Below are 24,862 nucleotides of genomic sequence, written 5' to 3' on the forward strand. Positions count from 1 at the left end.
AAAGTGCATTGGGATCTTTAGCCATCACCTAAGAATCACACAACACTGAATAAAGAAGGGCGAGAGGAGGCGTGTGCTTGTATACACATAAATTCAGATAAGGTAAAATAATCCAGCCATGAAACAGACACACTGCGATATTGCTTTCAAAGCTGCATACTGAAATATATTAATAATTCCCTGGGTGTGTTGAAAGCCCATTACTGTGTTTTATTTGATGTACTTAAGAAGTGGCCTGTGGCTTCCAAAGGGCTTCAAATATTCACTGCGTTTAGAGTTGGATGGCAGTGTGCTGATGATGCAAAGGTTGGTGTGACTGTAAGCTGTGGGTGGTACAGTGAATCAGCTGGTAAAGCTGCTGTCTCACAGTGCCAGAGACCCATGTTCAATCCTGCCCTTGGGTGCTATCTGTATGAAGTTTCTATGTTCTTCCTGTGATTGCATGGGATTCTTCCAGGTGCTATGGCTTCATCCCACATCCCTGACACACCAATGGGCCACTATAATTGCCCCAATTGATTGGGCGGACTAAACTTGATGGGCCAAATGGCCTAATTATACTCCTGTCTTATAGTCTTATTGATTTCAAAATGGGGAAATATGCTTTATTGTTTTTAGTTCTAAAAAAATGAGGGGGAAAATCCATAAACAGTGAAACACTGGAAAAAGGAAAGGTCAAAGGAGGTTTTTGCATAAAAAGAGCAGTAAAATGTATTTATGTATTGGTAAAACTCCACCCCACCTTGACCCACCAAAATATGATGAGAATACAAATAGCTGGAAGTTGTGCCACAAGTTTTGCTTCAGTTCTGTGTGCTTGCGTGCACACACACACACACACACACACACACACACACACACACACACATACACACACACACACACACACACACAACGCGTGCACAAATATGCACGGAAGTTAAAAGTTAGGAATGCAGGAATCTGTAAAAGGGATATAGAAACTGAGAACTCTTCCACAAATGCTCATTTGAAATCTAAGATTGATGGATTTAAAGAGATAAGGACAAAGGAAGATGAGTTAGGTCTCAAATCAGCCCCCATCTCACGGAAAGCCAGACTTGAGAGGCTAAATGCTCTCTCAGACCCTACGTTACAAATACATGCTGCATATTTTCGCCCACTTCGTCAATGTATCTGAATTTCTTCTTTCCTATAGTTATCCATACCATGATATAAATGTGGGCATGCAACCATGAGCAACAGCAAACACTGCTGAAGTGGCCAGGTGCTCTGAGTAATGGAGTATGTACACAGCAGGAAATCCCTCAGGCCAGGCCTACGCTCACAGATTGCTCAAGCTTGTGTTTAGTTCAATGCACATTTGATGGAATGCAGGATAAAATTTATGTTTCACTTCCCTCAATGCATCCTCCAACAGCCCACCTCTCCTCACCCAACCAGCACCACAACCATTTCAATTTAGTCAATTGAAGTTGTTTAAATCTCAGATGAAAAGTGTTAGCTGACAGTTTACAGTGGGTGGTCAGGAATGTACCCAAAAGATTACCGGTGAGGGTCTCGACCCGAAACGTCACCCATTCCTTCTTTCCTGAGATGCTGCCTGACCTGCTGAGTTACTCCAGCATTTTGTGAAATAAATCCCTTAGCAGTTCTCACTCAGTTCACCAATCCAATGCTGACCAATTTGCTTTCTCGTTCCTCATGGTCAGGGACCAAGGACTTTTCTAAGTATTTCCTTTTATGTATTTGATTTTTTTAACGTAGTAATTTTTTTATTACATATTATTTTATTTCATGTTATTTTATGCTCTTTGTGTTTTTTTGATTGCTCTAACCATCTGCTGCATTTCCCAATTTTACAATAATGGTTGCATTTTTTTGGCTGTAAAGGATTGTTGTTTAGAGAGGGAATATGAATAAAACCTTTGCAGTACCCGTGTCTCACTATTTCTCCCAGCTAACTGCGGCATGGTGGAGTTTTAAACAAAAACATTTACTCCAGTCGCCAATTAGCTCCATTCTCTATTGTTTCTTTAATTTCTCTGTTTCTCTCTGATCACCAAACTCTACTTGTCTTCTGTAGGACCAAGAATGAGCCAGCCTGAAGAGATGTTGGTACAATGAAGGCCTGGTAAAACCCTGTTGGTACTCTTTGTGGGGACAGCTTGCCTGGGTTATATTCATGTCGACTCAGTGCAGGCGGTGGGAGAGAGGATGATGATGGCAAAGTTAACATCGCTGCTGGACAACGACTCCCACCCCATGCAGGACACTGTCACTGCACTGAGTAGCTCATTCAGTGACAGACTCCTTCACCCCAAGTGTGTGAAGGAGAGATATAGGGGGTCCTTCCTTCCCGCTGCTGTGAGACTGCACAACCAGCACTGCTCCCAGCAGATGAGTCAACAGTAACAGTTAAGGAATACACAGTAAACTGATGACAATTTATCCTTGTCTTTACTTTTATTTATAATGAATGATCTCTTGCTATCCACTTTGCTGCTGTAACACTGTAAATTTCCCTGGTGTGGGACGAATAAAGGAATATACATATCTGGAACTCCACCAACTCAACCTCTTCACTCAATCACAATGGCAGGGGCACTTCTATGTTCTGATGCTGAATGAACTGCACTCCGTCAAACAGAGGCGCTCCAGCGTAATCTAAGGCAAACACCAACATTTAAAGTCTCGACCCTCCTGATATGCAAACATCATCTAGGACAAAGTAGTCTTCTCCATTCCCTCCTCCAAACCATTTGCTGCCTCTAACACCAGTGCACCGATTCTGCAGCAGCGACCATTCTGAAGATGAACCACAGTAACTCGCAAGACTTCTTTGACAGCACTCCCTACACTCTACCTCCAACAAGGAAGGGACAGGTGGCACATGGGAACACAGTCACTTGCGGATTCCTCATTAAGTCACACACCATCCTGACTGAGAGCGATTCAGCATGGAAACAGGCCCAACTTGCCCATGTCAACCAAGAAGCCGAATCTATGCTAGTCCAACTTGCCGTCGCTTGACTCATATCCCTTTCCTATCCATGTATCTGTTCCAATGTCTTTGGTGTTATAGTACCTGCCTCAACTACCTCCTCTGGCAGCTCGTTCCATTTACCCACCACCGTGTCAGAAAACATTGAGAAACATCAAGAAATGGCAGTATTACCCTTCCCATCTGGCTCCTCTGGCTGACTGTTGGCGGCAATGCGATGTTGACACTGCTTGATGACTGAGTATCTGTCGTGTTTCCTCCCTCTGCTGCAGAGAGCCCCGAGATCATGAGTCCACTGGATAAACTTCTTTTCCCGAACAAAAGGCTGAGGGTGGAGCTGGTGGAGGAATTGATGCTGCACATGTTCTGTGCACCCGAGTGACCCTGACTGCTGAGCTGGCTTGCGGTGGAGAGACGAGGTACTTGAGATAACGTAGAAGCTAGTGAGTTATTGAACGACAGCTGGCTGTTGGATAACCTTTGAACCATGCCTTGGACAGATGCCGACACCCGGGATGAAGGCTGCTGTGTTTCTAGGATAGATCCTGACAGACTTGTGGTAGGTGGTCGTTGTCCCGGTTGTCGTGACAAATGGGTCTGGACTGAAAAGCTCCTTTGTTCCCTCTGACCTAGAGTCGAAAAGGAACAGTTAGCACTCAGTCAACGCAACCTCACCAAATCAATTAAGCCACTTGGCCAAAGTCAAATTAGATCTTTTGGCTATCCGTGTATATTTCAAACAAGGCTACATTTAGAGATTGACAACAATTGCATGATGGTTGATAATCTATTTACATGGAGAAATACTTATAATTATGTTGCAAATATAATTTGCAATAGTGCAATAGTTTCTTCCCAGCTGTTATCATGCAACTGAATCATCCTACCCCAATCAGAGAGCAGTGCTGAACTACTATCTACCTCTCTGATGACCCTCAGACTATCCTTGATCGGATTTTGCTGGCTTTACCTTGCACTAAACGTTATTCCCTTATCATGTACCTATACACTGTAAATGGGTCGATTGTAATCATGTATTGTCTTTCTGCTGACTGGTTAGCATGCAACAAAAGCTTTTCACTGCACCTCGGTACATGTGACAATAAACTAAACTAATTAACATTTCTGATTAGTATTTCTCCACATTTTCTCCCAAATCTATTATCTTTAATACTTGGGACATTAGAGGCAATGGACAAATAAGAACCTATCCACTTAATCCTGCAACAATGCTCTCTTATTCAAGGATCCTGCATCTATTGAAATGTCCATCCCTTTATGTTTTTGAAAAATTCGAATACACAGGGGCAGTCAAAACAATTAAATAATATTAATGCAGCATTCTCAGGACTTTGGTGGCGCTAGACAAGCAGATTTTTCAGACTATTGAAAACTTTAACATATTATCACATGTTTAATTCAATTTTTAAAGATTTTATACAATATAATAAAATTATCCAGTAAACCAGTCATGTTTAAAGGGTGCATGGGAATCTGAAGGTAAAAGAAACCTCATTAAGCTAAATGCAAACTAACTGGATTTCCTAAGAATCGGACACAGGATTATCAACCACTTTGATTTTGGCCAAGTAAACAGATAAATATTTGTATGCAGAGTAGCAAAGCTATGTAATTCATTTCCAGATTTAGCAATTCAGACAGAAACAATGTTAACAGAGAAGAATGCATGAATAGGATGCGAGGATAAAGGAGGAGAGGATGAAGAGATTAGAAAACAAAGCGACTAAATGTGTGTCCTTGGTGGTACGTCCAGAACTGATGCCATTACTCCAAATGTGGTCTGACTGTTCAATTAGTCTCAGAGACATTTTTAACCTTCCAATTACTGGTTCTCTAAACGATTTGCCATGCTGCACTGCAAAAGACCTTAATATTTCAAGTTTAGGTCATATTTATATGTTGGCTCTTTATACCATTACAAACTGACCACTGTAGTCAGACATATAAAAAAATTAACACTTTTGCTAGAAAAAGTTTGGTTGATAAAAATCTCATTAATTTGATGTTCATGTCAGTATGAGCGCCTGTAGAGCAATCGACTGCAGTGATTGATATTGAACTTAAAGTGTGAACACTGCTATACTGCCTTAATGGATTGCAAAGTGTTGGTGTTCAGAGGGACCTGGGCGTCCTTGTGCATGAATTAATGTATAGCAGGCAAGTAGAAAGGCATTTATATGGTTGGCCTTTATCGAAAGAGGGCTTGAGTACAAGAGTGAAAACAACATATTGCAATTATATATGGCCCCAGTGAGATCACACTTGTAATACTGAGTGCAAGTCTGGTCTGCAAGCATAAATTATATACTTGTTATAGCAGGAGTGGAGCAAAGGTTCACTGGATCGATTTCCGAGATGGAAAGGGAAGTTCTATGGGTGGAATTTAGGCAGACTGTATCCATATTCTTTACAATTTAGGAAATGAGAGGTGATGTCATTGAAACATACAAAACTCCTTGAGAGCTTAATATAGTGGGTGCATGTTGATGTTTCCCTTGACTTGAAGTTTAGAATCCATTCAATACTGAGATGAAAAGAAATGTATTTATTGAAAGGCTGTGAATGCTCAATTGCTCTATTCGAGACAGAGAATGATAGATTTTTAGTTTTAAGGAATATTATGCAATTAGCACACGAAAATGATACTGTCGTGAAGAGTAAGCAGACATGATCCAAATAGGCTACTCTTGCTTTTAATGCTCTGGAGTTCTTAACGCAGCTTTTGATGCCATGATGAATGGAACTGTTGCTTTCCTGAAGATGGACTGACTAAAATTTAAACCACAACAATCTATTAAAGCGAAATTATCACCAACTTAATAATGTTTTTGAAATGTAAATAGTACTATCATGATGATAATCATGTGAAAAACATTGTTACGATATTTGGCATGCAATGTGCCTGTAAGTCCCAAACAATGACAAACCCCTTTCATTTTAAAGGTGTCAATTAGCAGAGACAGCAGATGGAGTAGGTAACATCATCCATCTAGCTAGATCGCATTTCTCGCAAGATTGCAGACAAACTTCTTCATCAATTCCATATACAGTAACATTAAAGACTAAATTATCCATCAATTCTACCCACCTACCCAATCACCATTCCTCTAGATTGCCTGAATGCCCAAATTTAAGCACTTGAGTACCCAAAATTCCATTGATTTCTGTCATGGATGTAACACCTTCTTTTGTAAAGAATTCCAAAATTCAGAACCCTCATGTTCTCACCTTCAAAATTGCTGACCCTTGAGCTAAGAATGTAACCCCTGGCTAAACTTCACTCAGGGCAGACAGCATCTTAGTGCCAATTCTTTGTAGATGTTAAATAGTTTTACATGCTTCAGTTAATTTACCTCTTACTCTTCTAAAGTTCAGAGAATGTTATATCACAGTACATTTGTTCCCAGGGTTCAATTTTTATTATAACTCCTCCAGGTACAATATATTTTTCTTGGATAAATCCAAAACTGTGAACAGGTTTGCTCTCTCAAAGCCCTGAATGAGAGCCACAAACTTTGTTATTGCACAACTCCCCTGTGACAAATGAAAATCATACCATTTGCCTTCCCAATTGCTCGCTGTACTTTGTGATTTGAACCACATATCCTGAAGAGTCCCATCATTTATTAGCTTTTCTATTCTTTATATCAGAGAGAGAGAGTGTGAAGGAGTGAGATGGGAAATTGAGAGTTCGGGAGGGGTCTACAAATCTGAAATCATGGCTGCCTACCATGGGAGAAAGAACTGGAGTGACATGGGAAACTGGATTTAATAAGGTGCAGTAGCATGGAACTTAAATGTTCGGTGACCTATATGCTACATTTGGTTTCCCCACAGCTACTTTAGTTAAGGGACATTGAACAAGTAAATAACTGGCATGAGCAATCTTTAGTATCACTTACATTGCTAAATATCCTTCAAAAATCAATGGGTCCAATTTGCTCCAGTCAGGAATTTATAGTCCATGCAAGGAGGAGGATAAGCAAGCCTTCTGTATGTACAGCACATCCCCACACCCTCCCCCAGCTTTTTCTGATCTGAAACAATTGTTCCTATCGAAAGTGGAACATTAAACAATTGGGTCTCTGTGGTTTAGTGTTTCACTTTATGAGGTGTAGCTGATTCTTCAGTCTCACTTGATCAGATGCCCAGCCACATACAGCAGTCAATAACCTCAGATCCTCATAAAATATGCAGTGCTGGTACAGATTCCATCACACGCAGAGCGGCTAATGCACACCGACAGCAGCTCCCAAAAGACAGTCAGAATCTACACTACTTCTCCAGAAACATTCAGCCTTGAAAAATGTTTCTTTCTCAGAAAGTTGTATTAAAAAATATATTATATCCATCATGAACTGCACATTCTCCTACACCATTTCAATGCCATTTTACTTCAAATTTAACATCCTACTTTAACTAGCTCTCCCCTCTGGAGTACTGTGATGTAACCTTCTCTTGTCAGCACCTTCTTTTCCCTCTCCCCAGAATTCGCTTCACAATCCTATATACCTGCCCCAGAATCCCTCCCTTTACTCCTTCCCATAATCTTCTTTTACTTGATCACATCCTCCTACCGACAATAGTAGAAACTGTCCCTTTAACTGTCCAGAAATCCTCCCTTTACTCCTCACCGAGAATTTCCTCCCTTCATCCTCGATATTTATCCCTTTACACATCACCCTCAGGTTGATTGCCTTTATCCCTAACCCCAAAATATCCTAACCCGCAGAATTCCTATGTCCATTCCATATCACCAGAATCCAACGGATTTATTCTATTCCACAATCCCTCCCCTTACTCATCACCCCAGAATTCCCCCTTACCACTCTAAAATTCATTCCACCCACTTACCCCAGAAACTTTTTCCGACTCAAATCCCTCTAAAATAGAGAGTATTCTGTATCTCAGAATCTATTCCAATGATTCTCAAAGTCCATTGTCTTTGCCCTCCATCCCTTCCCCTTTGTGTAGGAAAGAACTGCAGATGCTGGTTTAAACCGAAGATAGACATAAAATGCTGGAGTAACTCAGCGGGACAGGCAGCATCTCTGGAGAGAAGGAATGGGTGACGTTTCTGATCGAGACCCTTCTTCAGACCCGAAGTCTACCCTTCCCTTATCCCTACTTTTCCAGCATCCCAACCATTATTCACTTTTCCCCCCACGTTTCAAAGGTTCTTCATATATATAATTTCACTTGCTAACACAATTCCACCGATCTCATCCACTAATCGTTCTTTACTTTGCCCTTTGGGACACTCTGATACTACAAAATATCTGTAATTTTGAATAAAAAATACAAGCCATTGGTAAATCTCAACCTGAAATGCTGGATATAAATATGTTCGACTTATAAATCCCTTGTAGTACCATTAATGCGGCAAGGATTTTTAAAGGAACCCCAAACAAATAAACAACAGGATAGGGCAATGAATTATAATTCCCCATTAAAGAGTAGTCAGTCTAATCCTGCGTCACCTGTACACATGAGATATGAAAACCGCACCTGAAGGACCAAGTCTTTAATGTCACTGAAACACTTGATAATTCTGTTTAAATGAAGGAAGTCCCAAGTGATTCACAACCTTGCAGTCCTATCTTCCCAATATACCATCTCGTTGTTGCTGACCCCGGTTATAGCTACACTCCGTGTTTCAGTGAATCATTTTCTGGCTGATTTAATGCTCCCGCAGTCCCACATGGAATGCAGCCATCTCCTGACATGTAACCATCCAAGGTACACTTGCAGGACTGACTGAATCGGAGCTTCAGGAAGATGATGTTCAAAATATTGCTACCTCTCATCAGTGCATTGTGTAAAATTTCTTCTTAAATTTGTTCCAGCGATACATGGGATTGTTAACTCAGGATGGATTCCTTCAGGAGTCATCACAACACTTCCTGTCTCCACAACCCCACAACCCTGTCATTGGTCACTTAAAGCTTCCAGTTTTTATAATGAGTGGGGTCAGCATGAAATATAAAGAGCATATTCATGACTGGGAAGAAAGCTGACTATATATTGTGCTCATTTGACTGGAAGGGTTTCCAATGCATGGGCATCATATAACTGGCAGGTACCTAGCAGGTTGGCGTGTGGGGGAGGGTAGTGAAATATATTCAGCTCGAAGGGCCGAATGGCCTACTCCTGCACCTATTGTCTATATTGAATGAGCTGCACATTGTGTCTGGAGATTAGAATCTTGAAGGTGTGCAGCACGGAAACAGGCCTTACGGTCCACTTTGTCCTGTGCCAAACAAGTTGGCATACTGGGCTACTCCCATTTTCTCAAAACCTTAGATGAAGGGGCAGATTTTATGGTGCACCTTTGGGGCAAGAAGAGAACAGAAAGTTCTGGGGAGGGAGAAAATCAGTAACAATAATTACACATGGGTTGTATATAGTGATGGGTATTCAACAGGTGCAATGTATTGTCAATGGAGGTGTACAATGGTGCATGACCTGTATACAGGATGGAATTTATAAAGGACTAGACCAAACCCCTCCCGCATTGGTGCAGCACCCTCTCCTCCCCTCTTCCCCCGCCCCCTCTAACCCCCATCCCCTCCCTCCTCCATCCTCCCCCTCCCTCTCTCCCCTCCCTCTCTCCCCCTCCCCTCCCCTCCCCCTTCCCCTCCCCTCCCCCCTTCCCCTTCTCTCCCACTCCATCCCCCTCAACTCCCCTTATCCTCCCTCCTCCCCTTCCCTCCCCCCTTCCCCCTTCCTCCCTCCCTTGGAGATAGATTTAAACTTTAAAATGTGAATAATTAAAAAAAATATAACACCGATTTCAATAAAACTTCTTGCATTAGCACCAAAGGGACGAAGTGAGTAAGGTGGGCCTAAAATTGTCGTGCTATCGTGTATCGTTTTGGCTGTAGTTCAGGAACAAACAAACAAATGAGAGTTTTAGTATATAGATAATGTATATTGGGTAGATTGTATATTGCCCAATGTATATTGGGCAGGATGTGTATGTGTTGGTGTATTATGGGTTAGATGTACTACAGGCATAGTGTTTTACAAATAGTGGGCATATAATGTTGAAAGTGGGTTAATAATGGGTGGAGAGTATGAAAGGCAGGGTGTACACAACAGGCAGTGTTCAAGAAGAGAAGTGTGCATAACAGAAACAACAAACAATCTGTTGATGCAGGGTTTCAACCCGAAACGTTGACATCCCTTCTGCCCCCAAGAGATGCTGCTCAAACCACTGAGTTCTTCCAGCAGATTGTTAATTGTTCTAGATGCCAGTGTCTGCAATTCCTCATGTCTTTGTGCATGAAAGAAATATACACGTAAGCTAGGTGTGCTTGGGAAGATCTGCGGTATCGTATTAGGCATGTTTATAATGGTCGTTCTATAGCTGGACATACAACTCGTGTAAAAGTTGGGAGAATTACTGGCATGATGTATAACAAGCAAGGATGTAAGAGGGGTGGGTATGTCAAAACAGTGTTTGTTACATGTGTAATGTATAATAGATTATTGTACAGCAGATGGTAGGTTGTATAATGGGGGAGTGAAATAGGCAGCTGAATAATGAGTAGAGATTTACAAATACAAATGGTGAGGAGTGTGTGAACAAGGGAAAGGGTGTTCTACAACATTTGCTCTGAGCCAGGCAAGTGGGACTAGCTCGGTTAGGGAACAGTTAGCATAGACAAGCTGAACCGCAGGGTCTGTTTTTGTGCTGTTTAGCTCAACGATTCCTTGACCTATGGAGATACAAGGACTGGCACCTTAGGGGGAAGTAGAGAATAGAAAAATTCTGGAGAGGGATAATAACATACAATAATTACCTCTGGACGGTCGAGCAGTTTGTGCAGTTGCTGGATGTGACCTCCAGACTGGTGCTGTCTTAGAGCTGTCGCTGTGAGTGATATGCTCTGGCTGGTTGGTGCTGCTGGATGAGGAAGCTCCACCATAATCTGAGTCATCAATATTGCCTCCGGTACAGCCCTTGCGTAACCTACAGTTGCAAAGACATCACATCAAATTCTAATCCTAGACATCTGGGAGCAACAGAGCAATTCCAGTCTGCTGGATCAGCCCAATTAGCCATAATAATTTAATGTAGCCCATGAAGTGACAGTCTTGGTGTTAAACATTCTGTTGATTCTTCAAAATTCATACTCGTCAAAGATATAACATTGAATGTGATAAACATTCTATAGAGAGGAATGGAATAAAATGTGGAAGGACAAATAAGCAAACGACATTTAGTTTACAAAATAGTCAATGTATGTATTGCAATGCCAAGCAATATAATCAGTTTCGATGTTGAAGCACGAGATTGAAAAAGGTTAGTGTTGAGATACATAATTACATGGTTTATTTACATCTGTGTGACTGAAGTCAGACTGAATAACAATTGGTGAGAAAATGAAAAATCTGGTGAATGCAGACACTTCCTGCAAAATAAACACAATTTTCTCTTGCGACAATTTGGGAATGATGGGCTCTCACCGTCATCTCAATGTCTCTGCTAATGATGAGTCCCCAGAACTCAGGTCAGCGCATGGAAGCATGGTCATTCCTTTGCCTGTCCCATGCCAAAAATAAGAACTTGCATTTATATATCGCCTTTAAGATGGGGATCTTCATTAAAATGTCCCGAGATAGTTGTTATTCTCTGCCTATTATGCTTCACTGTTTAATCATCTGTGGGCGGCATAGTGACACAGTGGTAGAGTTGCTGCCTTACAGCGCTGGAGACCAGGTTCAATCCCAACTAACAGGTGCTGTCTGTATGGAGTTTGCACGTTCTCCCAACAACCGTGTAGGTTTTCTCCGAGATCTTCAGTTTCCTCCCACACTCCAAATACATACAAATAATTAGCTTGGTATAAGTGAAAATTGTCCCTAGTGTGTGTGGGAGAGTGTTAATAGACAATAGACAATAGACAATAGGTGCAGGAGTAGGCCATTCAGCCCTTCGAGCCAGCACCGCCATTCAATGCGATCATGGCTGATCACTCTCAATCAGTACCCCGTTCCTGCCTTCTCCCCATACCCCCTCACTCCGCTATCCTTAAGAGCTCTATCCAGCTCTCTCTTGAAAGCATCCAACGAACTGGCCTCCACTGCCTTCTGAGGCAGAGAATTCCACACCTTCACCACCCTCTGACTGAAAAAGTTCTTCCTCATCTCCGTTCTAAATGGCCTACCCCTTATTCTTAAACTGTGGCCCCTTGTTCTGGACTCCCCCAACATTGGGAACATGTTATCTGCCTCTAATGTGTCCAATCCCATAATTATCTTATATGTTTCAATAAGATCCCCCCGCATCCTTCTAAATTCCAGTGTATACAAGCCCAATCGCTCCAGCCTTTCAACATACGACAGTCCCGCCATTCCGGGAATTAACCTAGTGAACCTACGCTGCACGCCCTCCATAGCAAGAATATCCTTCCTCAAATTTGGAGACCAAAACTGCACACAGTACTCCAGGTGCGGTCTCACCAGGGCCCGGTACAACTGTAGAAGGACCTCTTTGCTCCTATACTCAACTCCTCTTGTTACGAAGGCCAACATTCCATTGGCTTTCTTCACTGCCTGCTGTACCTGCATGCTTCCTTTCATTGACTGATGCACTAGGACACCCAGATCTCGTTGTACTCCCCCTCCTCCTAACTTGACACCATTCAGATAATAATCTGCCTTTCTATTCTTACTTCCAAAGTGAATAACCTCACACTTATCTACATTAAACTGCATCTGCCATGTATCCGCCCACTCACACAACCTGTCCAAGTCACCCTGCAGCCTTATTGCATCTTCCTCACAATTCACACTACCCCCCAACTTAGTATCATCTGCAAATTTGCTAATGGTACTTTTAATCCCTTCGTCTAAGTCATTAATGTATATCGTAAATAGCTGGGGTCCCAGCACCGAACCTTGCGGTACCCCACTGGTCACTGCCTGCCATTCCGAAAGGGACCCATTTATCCCCACTCTTTGTTTTCTGTCTGTCAACCAATTTTCTATCCATGTCAGTACCCTACCCCCAATACCATGTGCCCTAATTTTGCCCACTAATCTCCTATGCGGGGATTGCTGGTCGATGCGGACTCGGTGGGCCGAAGCGCCTGTTTCCATGCTATATCTCTGAACTAAACTAAACCTCCCATACAGGATCTCCAATGGTAGACCACAGAGGACTGAAACTGTTCTGAGTCTGCAGTTATCTGCAGAGATCTTCCACCATTGTATGACCACAATGGTTATGAGCTATGGTGATGTGATATGCAGACCAAAAAAAAAAAGATATTATTTTCACATTGAAATAATAATTTCGCCAACAACTTATTTTTGTATACCTTTAACATAGGTTTGAAAGGAAGGTAAAGTTAGGGAGGTGGAGAGATCGAAGGGCTTTGGCATTAAATTTAGGGATCTGGCATTAAAGTGAAGAGTGCTAAAGGTGGGGAAAAGGCCAGGAACAGATAGGGTAGAGGCTGAGGTAGAGTGGGGTTATGGTTGGACTGGAGGAAGTTAAAGAGGAATAGTGGGCTGGGAAATGTGGGCTCTGGTGTAGTTGAATCATGAGGACATGGTGGGAGAGAACCCATGGATCAGAAGATCAAATGGTGAAACCAATGGAGATCAGTACTTACTTCTGCCACCTGGAAGTGAACCACAAGTTGAGGTTCTCCAAACTGATGGGACCTCCCCAGATGTTCTTCAGCTGTTTGTGTGAGCCAGCATAGGAAGTGGTAAGTGGTGATACATAAATCGGGTAGCCAATGGGTTGGTCACAGGAAGAATTGATCATGTTTCTCAAGACCTGCTTGGCATTCTGTATGCTGCCTCGTTCTGGGTTGCGATTCTGGAGAAATATCAGCTCCAATTGCTGTCCTGCCCACAGCCCCTTCACACACTCTTTATTTACCTATTCCAAGAGAAAATATTTAATATACACAGGAACAAAGATGAGCCATAAATGTGGAGAGATACAAATAAAGTTTGACTTATGGTATAAAACCACGTCAAGGAGTGATGAGAATATAAATATAATGAATGAATGGGGTAAAAATATTGACGTGGTCAATGGCAGATTGGATAAACACTTATATTAGAAAGGGATAGGAGGAGCTACTGATGTGATAAGAGATAAAGTAAGGTGGGAGAATGCTTATACGAAACATAGATCCATTGTGTTCTAGCTATGGCCCCTGGCTTTGAACTACAATGAGAAAACATTTGCATTATATCTCCCAAATTTCATAATCCTAAAACCTCATTACAAGAAGGGTGTGGTGGCTTTGGGGAGGGTGCAGAATAGATTTCCAACATGCTACCTGGATTAGAGGGCATTAGCTATAAGGTGAGGTTGGACAAATATGGATTATTTTCTTTGGAGCTTTGGAGGATGAGGGGTTAGCCTCAAAGAAGTATATAAAATTATGGATAGGATTGATAATTATGACATTTCCCCAGGATAGAAATGTCAAAGACTAGAGGGCATAGCTTTAAGTCGAGAGGGGGAAAGCTTAAACGAGATGTGCGGGGCAAGTCTTTTTTACACAGTGGAGGATGCCTGGAAAATGCTGCCCAGAATGGTGGTGGAGGCAGGTATGAGTGACATTTAAGAAGCCTGTAGATAGACATATGGATATGCAGGGAATGGAGGGATATGCAGCATGTTTAAAATTGTTTTTAAACATTTGGACAAGTACATTGATAGGATAGGATTCGTGGGATTATGAGGCAGGTGGGACTGGTATAGATGGGACATGTTAGTTGGGCTGAAGGGCCTGTTTCCATACCATATGACTATGATTCTATGTGCAGGCATAACTGAGTAGTTTAACTAGGCATCCTGTTTTGCACGGATATCCTGTTCTTGCGCTGTATGTTCTATATGTTTTAAAACTCTCTGTTAGGTCACCTTTTTCTCGAAAACAGAAACCCAGATTGTTTACTCTCAGAATAACCAACGGTTAGAGAATGATAACTATGAATACCTTCACCACTTTAAAGCTGAGGTAGCGGTGGTGAAGCATAATTATCTTGTACTCATCGGCCCCGTCATCTACCACGTGCCTGAGTGCGAGCAGAGCCTCTGCATTGGACAGGATGGACTGGCGCCAGAGTGGGTCTCCCTCGTGGCAGATGACCAATGACCGCTCATGGCCGCTGATGGCCTTGTAGAGCACCACGGGATCCTCGTATTCATCAGATGTGGTGAAATGGTCCTGGAGGTATAAAACACAATCCATGCAGCATCAGTAACACATAGGACCTAGGGACCAGAGTGTTTAATTCCAAAATCACACCTCGTCATACCTGCAGTGTTGCTGCATGCATATTTAATGCAGATTTATGGGCATTATCTAAATCTATCATTCTCTCTCTGACTTCAATCTCCCTGTATGACCACCATCTCCTTCTCCCTTCTACAATCCCAATCTTTCTTTCTGTGACCTCACTCTCTACATTCCCCTTCCTGGCCTCAATCTTCCTCTCCCTGTGACACCCCCCTCCCCCCACCTTCTCCCCTTCCGTCTATGAAGAGTGGTTCCTATGGAAAGCAGAAACGGAGGGAGAGGAGAAGATGTGACTGGTGTTTGGATCCCACTGCAGCCAGTGGAAGCATGATGTGTTGAATGCGGAGACTGTCGGGATGAAAGATGATTATTTTTAAACTTCTAGTTTCTCTCCTTTCCTTAGTAGAAACATAAAACATAGAAAATAGGTGCAGGAGTAGGCCATTCGGCCCTTCGAGCCTGAACCGCCATTCAATATGATCATGGCTGATCATCCAACTCAGTATCCTGTACCTGCCTTCTCTCCATACCCCCTGATCCCTTTAGCCACAAGGGCCACATCTAACTCCCTCTTAAATATAGCCAATGAACTGGCCTCAACTACCTTCTGTGGCAGAGAATTCCACAGATTCACCACTCTGTGTGAAAAAAAACTTTCTCATCTCGGTCCTAAAAGACTTCCCCCTTAAACTTTGACCCCTTGTTCTGGACTTCCCCAACATCGGGAACAATCTTCCTGCATCTAGCCTGTCCAACCCCTTAAGTCTCTCTTTCTGAATCCATTCGCTATCTTCTCCCAGTTTCACTCTCTTTCCCTCTGTTACCCCAGTCTCTCTCTCGCTCTATTTCTCTCTCCATAATTCCGTCTCAATTTCCGTAATCCTAGTCTCACTCCCTCGCACTCTCTGTGTAGGAAGGAACCGGTTGCTCAGCACTTTAACTCCCCCTCCTATTCCCAATCTGGGCCTCCTCTCTATTGTCAGAGTGAGGCCCAATGCAAATTGGAGGAACAGCACCTCATATTTTGCTTGCGTAGCTTGCACCCCAGGGGTATGAACATTGACTTCTCTAACTTCAAATAGCCCTTGCTTTCCCTCTCCATCCCATCCCTCTTCCCAGTTCTCCCACCAGTCTCACTGTCTCCGACGACATTCTATCTCTGTCCCACTCCCTTGGGAGTCAAGGGAGTCCCACTCAGTGGACATCAGTCTGAAGAAGGGTCTCGACCCAAAACGTCAGCCATTCTCTCCAGAGATGTTGCCTGTCCCACTGAGTTACTCCAGCATATTGTGTCTACCCTCTCTCTCTCTCTATTGGATTCCAGTCTCTCCCTTGTCTGTTTTATTTAGTGATCTCAGTTTATCTTTCTGACCCCCCAATGGCAATCTTTCACTCTGCGTGTACAGTGCACTGATATTGCAGGAGCCACATGTTAGCCACTCTCCCTGCTACTCTAATACATTAATAAAACTATTTTCAGTGATGTAAATAGGAGGTAATGTGATTGGATCCACAGTTCCTGTTATTGATAAGACTCATAGCATGCCAGATGAAAAGGACCGCTCATTGCCGCTGAGATTGTTGAACAGAGTTTGGATCCAAATAGTTAATTCTAAACATCACATTAGGAAAGATAGATCCAAAGTGCTGGAGTAACTCAGTGGGACAGGCAGCATCTCTGGATGCTGGAGATCCTGAGTGGAGCGAGAGGGAGGGGGGTGATCCTCTGGATTCCTTCTCTCCAGAGATGCTGCCTGTTCCGCTGAGTTATTCCAGCATTTTGTGTCCATCTTCGGTTTAAACCAGTATCTGCAGTTCCTTCCTACACATCACATTAGGAAAGGTGTGGTGAAATGACTGAGGTGAGAAAAAAAAAATCACCCAGAGTTGTGAATTTGTGTAATTCTCTGCCACAGAGGGCAGTGGAAGCCAAATCACTGGATGGATTTAAGAGAGAGTTAGATAGAGCTCTAGGGGCTAGTGGAACCAAGGGATATGGGGAGAAGGCAGGCACGGGTTATTGATTAGGGACGATCAGCCATGATCACAATGAATGGCGGTGCTGGCTCGAAGGGCCGAATGGCCTCCTCCCACACCTATTTTCTATGTTGCTATGTTTCTATGTGCCCTGCAGTTTAGATTCCTTCCACTGTTTAGATCCACATGTCAGTTCCCAGGAGTGATGGACGGCTTTGGAATGCAAACAGGAAATCCTTCCCGTTCTAATTAAATATCCACGCAATGTGTAATAATTCAGAAAACCTAAGATCAAATCCCTGAGTCTGAGATTTAGAATTTGTTTTAAACACCTGGAAAACTAAAATAATGAAATTGTTGACCTCCAATATATCAATTTCAACAACAAACAGAGACTTTCCAGTTTGTACTGGAACTGGTCAGTTCTGCTGAAAGGTCATCAACCTGTAACATTAACTCTATTTTTCTTTCTCCACACATGCTGCCTGACTTGCTGAGTATTTTCAACAGTATCTTTTATTTCAAATTTCCAGCAACTGCAGTCTTTTATATCCCACTGTACCAGCAGGGTTTCTATTTTTTCTGTCCAAATCCATCTTCTTCCATTAACATCTCTGCCAGACGGATCTTCAATGATTAACATGTTCTCACCACGCTTGCCGCCAGCATCAGCACCACATGTATCATTCAGCCTCCCTTTCGTTGCACAGGCATTCCTCATTCCCTCTCCTTTCCTTCATAATCTCTGCATTTCAAAATGTTTTATTTCTAACAATTCTAGCTCTTCCTATTTTTGATAGGATGTCAACTCTGTCAACTCTTAAAGTCAACTCTGCTTATGTTTCTATAGATGCTGCCTAATCTTTTGACATTTCCAATATCTACCTTTTTTTGCTTTTCAATATTTGCCCCAGTCTGGCACTGTCTGGCAGTTCAGATCTGATAGGAAATATTCACAAATGTTTTAATTACCAGAAAAGAATACATTATGGGCAAATAAGGCCAGCATTGGGTTAATTATCAGCCTCTTTAAAGATGGGCCAGATGGCCACCTTTTGTACTGGGCTATTCGATGGCTCTATAATTCTCTGACTATGACAACTAACTCTTGCAGAGAGCAAGATAGTCACTGCAGCTACTGCCTCACAGCTGTAATGACCCAGCTCCAATTCTGACCTTTGGTACTGAATGTTTGCACATTCTCCCTATAATCACATGCTCCAGTTTCCTCCCACATCCCAAAAACATGCAGGTTAGTAGCTTGTGTAAGAAGGAACTGCAGATGCTGATTTAAAGCAAAGATAGATACAAAAAGCTGGAGTAACTCAGCGGGACAGGCAGCATCTCTTGAGAGAAGGAACGGGTGAGGTTTTGGGTCGAAACCCTTCTTGAAGGGTAACCCATTTCTTCTCTCCAGAGATGCTGCCTGTCCCGCTGAGTTACTCCAGTTTTTTGTGTCTATTTTCAGGTTAGTAGCTGAATTGGCACGTGAAGTGGCCCAACTATATAGATGAGTGGAAGAATCTAAAGGAAATAGATGGGGAGAATAAAAATGGGATTAGTGTAAATGAGTGCTTGGCATGGTTGGCATGGACTAGGTGGTCTGAAGGGCCCATTTTCGTGCTGTATGATTCTACATCTCTACAAGTCTGTGAGCTCACTGTACGACACTGTATTCCCACGGATGACAGGTGTGCCGAAGCAACATATTTTCATTGATTGCTGGAGGACAGATGTACCTGGTGAAGTTTCAAGGACATTCGAATTCCAGGGGCGACAACCTTGTGGAGCAAGTCTATATCTTCGAAGACCCATTCCTGCTTGGCAGTGATTCTGAAATCTCCTTTGAATAACGCATGCAGTCCGTATAGAAATGATTCCAAGCTGCAAGGACATACAGATGGATCAGTATGATGGGGATCACTGTTTCAAATCCATTGTGTGCACCCTCCTCATAGTCTAAAATGAATAATGGACCAAAATAACTTGATTTATCCATAATTTAAATTATATTATAAATAACACAGGAATTCTTGCTTGTCAGATTATCAGCAATTCACATAATTTGAGTTAAATTACTTCAAATTAAAGAGTTGAATGTTGCCCTTAAATACAGTTTATTAGAGTTAGGAGTACAATAAGTAAACAGCGTCACACAAAGATAGAAGAAAATCTGAGAGTCTCACCTCCAAATAGCTCTGGATGCTGAATCAACTGAAGTTTTCATTAGATTTTTTTGCAAGTGAAAGGTAAAGCGAGATGAAAAGGCGAATGGCCTAATATTATCATCATTATCATCATTCTTCACTGCATTATTGTGGTGTATCAGGCCAAATCTGACTTGAGCCAGGTTTGGTTGACCTTTAATGAACCTTTAATTCATGATAAATTAGACTCAGGTCTTGGTTAACTCATGGAGACAACACTTGACCATAAAGTATGCAGCACTGCACAGGAAGCATTGGGCAACATTTTACGCTCCGTTCACTGAAGGGGGGGGCCTGAACACACAACTTTCTGACTCTGAGCAAAAATGTAACCCAACGGCTGATGTCACAATTGCTGCCTTGGTTGAGCTTCCTTCTATCCGGCCCTACCCTCAACTCACTAACACATCAGAAAGCTGCATGGGAGACGTTGGGGAAACAGAATCTACTAAATGAGAACTGGAAGAATAGATATTTAAAAGCTTGCATAATTAGCTCTCGACAAGCCTCACACCTACTCTTTACAGATTGCACACGTTGCTAGCTGTTCAACCACAACACCTACATGAGAACTAAAAAAAATAGAGCAAGTCCAGGCCATCTGGCCCTTCAAGCTTTCTCTGCCATTTATCAAAATCATAGCTTTTCTGCTTCACTGTCTAATTCTCACTTTCTCCCCATATACCCCTTTTTCCTTTAATATCCAGAAATGTATTTATCCCATTTCACGTGAACTTAATGCCTGAGCATTCACGGCCCTCTGAAGTAGACTACTCCAATTGATTAGTTAAAACATTATTTCCCTTTCATAAATCCAAATACCTCTGCTCGAACCTTGTTTTCTAGGTGTTCTGGAATTACATCCTTCATTATAGATGCCAATATTTTCCCTACAGCAGATGTTAAGCTAACAGGACAGTTGCTCCCTATTCTTCCTCTGATTCCCTTTTTAAGAAAGGGTCACATTTGCTACCTTCCTATTTGACAGAACAATCCCCAAATCTAGATTGTGGAAGATAATAACTAGAGCATCCACCAAGTCTACAGCCACCATTTCCAAAGTTCATCATCTTGTCTTTGGGACTTATGGGTTTGTTGTGTCATCAACTTCTATGGTACTTTTCTTTTACTCATATGCATTTTCTTCAGTGCCTCATTCTCGCCTCTTTCTTGAATATCATATTTCCAGCAAGCTTTCATGTCTTCCATGAAAACAGGCACAAAGTACTTGTTTAGAACATAGCACAGGAACAGGCCCTTTGGCCCACAATGTCTGTGTTCAGCATGATACCAAGATAAACTAATCCCCTCTGCCTGCATGTGATCCATAACCCTCCATTCACTGCATATCAACGTGCCTCCCAAAAAGCCTCTAAAATGCCACTATTGTAACTGCCACCACTACCACTCCTGGCGGCATGTTTCAGGAACCCACCACTGTGTAAAACTTCTTTAAGCCTTGTCCCTCTCACCTTAGAGATCTGTCCTCTAGTCCTTGACATTTCCACCCTAGGAAGATGTTCTGAATGTCTACTCTAACCATGCCTCTCATAATTTTAAATACTTCTAATAGGTCTCCCCTCAATCTCCGAAGTTCCAGAGAAAAATTGCTGCCATTTCCATATTCCCCGCTTTAAATTTTCCTCTCTGAGTCAGGGACCCAGGTTTACCCATAAGAATCTTTTCTTGCTTTACTTTTTGTAGTTTTATGTTTTTTTTGCCAGATATTTCTCCTGTTCGACCTTCTTTTTATTTTTAATTATTTTCTTGGTTGTCCTTTACTGACTTCTCAACTGCTCACAATCCTCAGACGTACTGTTATTTCTGGCATCTTTATAACCATCTTTGATTTAATACCATCTTCAGTTTTCTTTTTCCAGTGGTTTTTTGTGTCACAAAGGTATAATTTTTTTGTAAATCATGTACCATGTATTTTAAGTGTCACCCATTGCCTTCCAACATCATCATATCTTTTAATGTTGTTTCCCAATCAACCACAGCCAGCTTACTCTTCATACATTTCTGGTCTTTGTGTAAATTTAAGATCCATACATACATAGAAAATAGGTGCAGAAGTAGGCCATTCTGGCCCTTCGAGCCAGCACCGCCATTCAATGTAATCATGGCTGATCATCCACAATCAGTACCCCGTTCCTGCCTTCTCCCCATATCCCTTGATTCCTCTGGCTTTGAATTGAAAACATCAGTTTGAAACACAATGTAAAATACCATTATATTAAGGAAGGTTACACTTCCCTGCAGACATTTTACAACTGTATTATTGGTTAACCCTTTCTCATTGTACCTTATAAGTTCTAACTGCCTTTTCCCTATGTAGTTTCGCAACATTTTGATCTAGAAAATCATATTGTAAACATTACATCAATTCATCTTCTACCTTATTACTGCTAATTTGACTTGTCTAGACAAGTCAATTTATGTTTCCCCTGATTACTCTGTTATATACACCTCTAATTTCCTGCTGCGTCTGAGATAATAACGGTTATTTTGTGGCTTAAAAATAGTCCCACCAATGCTTTCTTTCCTTTACTGTTTCATCATTCCACCCAAATTAATTTTCACTCTACACTATCATCTGACTACTATTACACTGATCCCAACCCTCATTTACAGTGTTACTCCATCTTCTGCTTTTTTGCCTCATCTTCCTGAATATTAAGTATCCTTGAACTAGTATCATCAAGAACCCACACCACCCTGACCTCACTCTCATTTCACTCCGGCCATTGAGGGGAAGGTATAGGAGTCTGAAAATGTGACCTCTAGGTTCAAGACTTCCAGATTTCAAAAAGTACCAATCCTCCTCCACATCGTAGAGCATTGGGAGAATGGGACCTCAACACATCAGGCAACACTTGATGGGCAGCTGTGGATTCACCTGAGGTTTTCTGGAATGGGGTTCTGGCTGTCTGGGCCTGGCCAAAGGCGATGGGTGGAATAACTCTAGAGACTGAGGTTGTGGGCAATGTGATCAACACATGAGTAATGGTGCTGAAGAGGGTAGACAGTGGGGGTGAACCTTACTCCAGAAGAGAGTGCATCTGTGGATTTTTTTTTGAGTATTCGGTGAAATGCTGGAAAGTTAGGCGGGGGCTGAGGTGGCTGGTGGGAGTTGTGAGTGGACAAATTCAGAGGAAGAAAAAGGGGGGAGGAGTTCATGGGGAGAGGAGTTCATGGGGAGAGGTTAGGTGAAAGCGAAGGAGGCTGAGAGCGAGGGGCAAATTGAAGGAAGAATATAAAGGAGGGGGAGTAAGAGACAGAGGAAAGGAGGCTGAAGGGGAGGGTAATGGGAGGAGGTAGTTGAAAATAGAATGAGTGTGTTTTTACACTCGCATGTGCTTGTATGTGTACATCCATGTCCGTATACTTGTTGTTGATGTATATACACCAAATCGGTGTCATCTTGTGCTATGTTATTATGCACCAAGATATAGGTCCCTCGAGTCCATGTGGTATCCAATGTACAAGATTCACCCAACGTTAAAAGAAATTACACATAGTTAACTTTCACTTCACAGAACTAGAGTGAAATAAATCACATTCATCCCCAAAGGGCCTTTTTCAGGATGGCAAAAGAAATACTCTGAATATTCAACAAAGCATCTCTCCTCCTTTCATTTGGGAGCCACAGAAAGTTACATGTTGCCAACAGTCTGCCAACACCTAAAGAGCCATATTCAAACAGTCAAGCACAGAACAAATCGCATTCTTCTAAACAAGGGCATTTCTTATTTATCACTGCTTTGACAAATTTTCTAATTCTCCGAGAAATTGTGTCACTGACTCAAAATATTGTTTATCTGTTTAGTTTTCATCTTGCGTTCATGTTGTCTTTTGACCTCACCCCTCTCAAATTGTAATTTTTCCCATCCAGACTGCACTCCCAAGATATCTATATTCTGATCTTGTGCATCCTTGATTTTAATCAATCCATCGTTGCTGGCTGCGGCATTAACTGAAAAGCGCTGGAATTCCCTTCCTCAATGTCTATCTCTCTTTTCCCCTTTAAGACATGTCCCAAAAATTATTCCCAGACCAAGCTTTTGGTTACCTGCCCTATTTATATATTTATTCATTCATGGATGGAGGCAGGTAAGAATCACCCACATTCACATGGGTCAGAAGTCACAAATAGGCCAGATCGGGTAAGCATGCCAAGTTTCCGTCTCTGAAAAATATTAGTGAATTTGACAGGTTTTAGTGTGGATCAAGTACTCACGTGGCTTCGCATTAAATTTTGTCCAATAACAGCCACTGTAAACTGCCTTGAGACTTTTTTTCTACCTTAAAGGTGCTGCAGAAATGAGCCGCTGTATCAAGTTTAATGCCATTTTGGATTCATTCCCACAGTTATTTCTGTGCAAATTATCTTGTGTATAAATTGTTTATTTGGATCTGTCTGCTTGATAAGTGTTGAGGTCAGTTGTCCCTCTCTCCTCACGTTCCTTTTAATAAACTGCACATGCAGATGCACATGAAAGGACGTTTTGTTTTTTTAAGCAGGAATGAAAAATAGTCAGACACATTGGTCACAATTTAGTAAGCATGCAATGAGAAGAGGAATTGACAAACAAGCCCATCGTGAATTTTGTCAATCTGATCATGACTTTTACTTAGAAAATCCCATTCAGATTTTCCATGAATCATTGCAGTAGCTAGGGAAATCTAACAGGATAACGTTCAAATGAAAGTACTTCCTCATTTTATGAAAGGATAGAATGAGGAGAATTTGTTACGGGGTTGCCAACTCGCCAGACTGCCCTGGAGCCTCTTGTACTCTCAGAGTAATCTCTCAGATTAACGAGCAACCTAGGAGGAAATAATCGGGGCAATTCATCTCTGGCCAGCACATAACAATCAGCAGGGTGCACATGGCCCTGGCAAATGTGCAGTCAATCTAGGAAGGCCAAGTAACGGAGCATTATTTTAAAACTGCAGAGCTGTGTGAGGATTGCATTGCCATTGACTCTGTCAGTACTGGCATGCTGGGTGACCAGTGATGAGAAGGAGGTAATGGGAAAGGAGGATATGCAAACAGATGAGTGTGACCTCCATGGACATTGATCTCTCACAATTTATGTAGATTCAAATATTCCTGCAGTTTCAAAACTGTGGCATGCTAATCTGAACTACAGAACCTCTCTGTTCCCTGTCAAGACTTAATGACTTGAGAGAAATTCCGGTGTTTGCATGAAAACTTCTCGTCATCAATAGGCAATTGTTCTGTTTTTCAATTGAATGGGAATTCTTCCCATCAACACTCTCTCTTTTAAAAACTAATTAGTTGCCAAATTAAGTATGAATTACACTCAAATTATTGTTACACTGAGTATCTGGTCACCATTGACTGTAGTTAATTTTATTCAGTTAATTCC

At 42.0% G+C, this 24,862-nt stretch overlaps 1 protein-coding gene across 1 annotated transcript in view; it reads right to left on the bottom strand.

The window, feature by feature from the left end:
- The window catches only part of pcnx2 (pecanex 2), a 113,921-nt gene that overhangs the window by 13,136 nt on the left and 75,923 nt on the right, over positions 1-24,862 (bottom strand). Inside the window, exons 22-26 of the mRNA XM_078400031.1 lie at positions 18,999-19,143; positions 14,980-15,210; positions 13,630-13,904; positions 10,810-10,979; positions 3,158-3,612 (exon numbers count right to left, since the gene is read on the bottom strand). Coding sequence (XP_078256157.1) covers positions 3,158-3,612; positions 10,810-10,979; positions 13,630-13,904; positions 14,980-15,210; positions 18,999-19,143 — 1,276 coding nt within the window. The remainder of the gene's footprint in view (positions 1-3,157; positions 3,613-10,809; positions 10,980-13,629; positions 13,905-14,979; positions 15,211-18,998; positions 19,144-24,862) is intronic.

Source organism: Rhinoraja longicauda, chromosome 5 (genome assembly GCF_053455715.1).
Source record: "Rhinoraja longicauda isolate Sanriku21f chromosome 5, sRhiLon1.1, whole genome shotgun sequence".
Classification (NCBI taxonomy): Eukaryota; Metazoa; Chordata; class Chondrichthyes; order Rajiformes; family Arhynchobatidae; genus Rhinoraja; species Rhinoraja longicauda.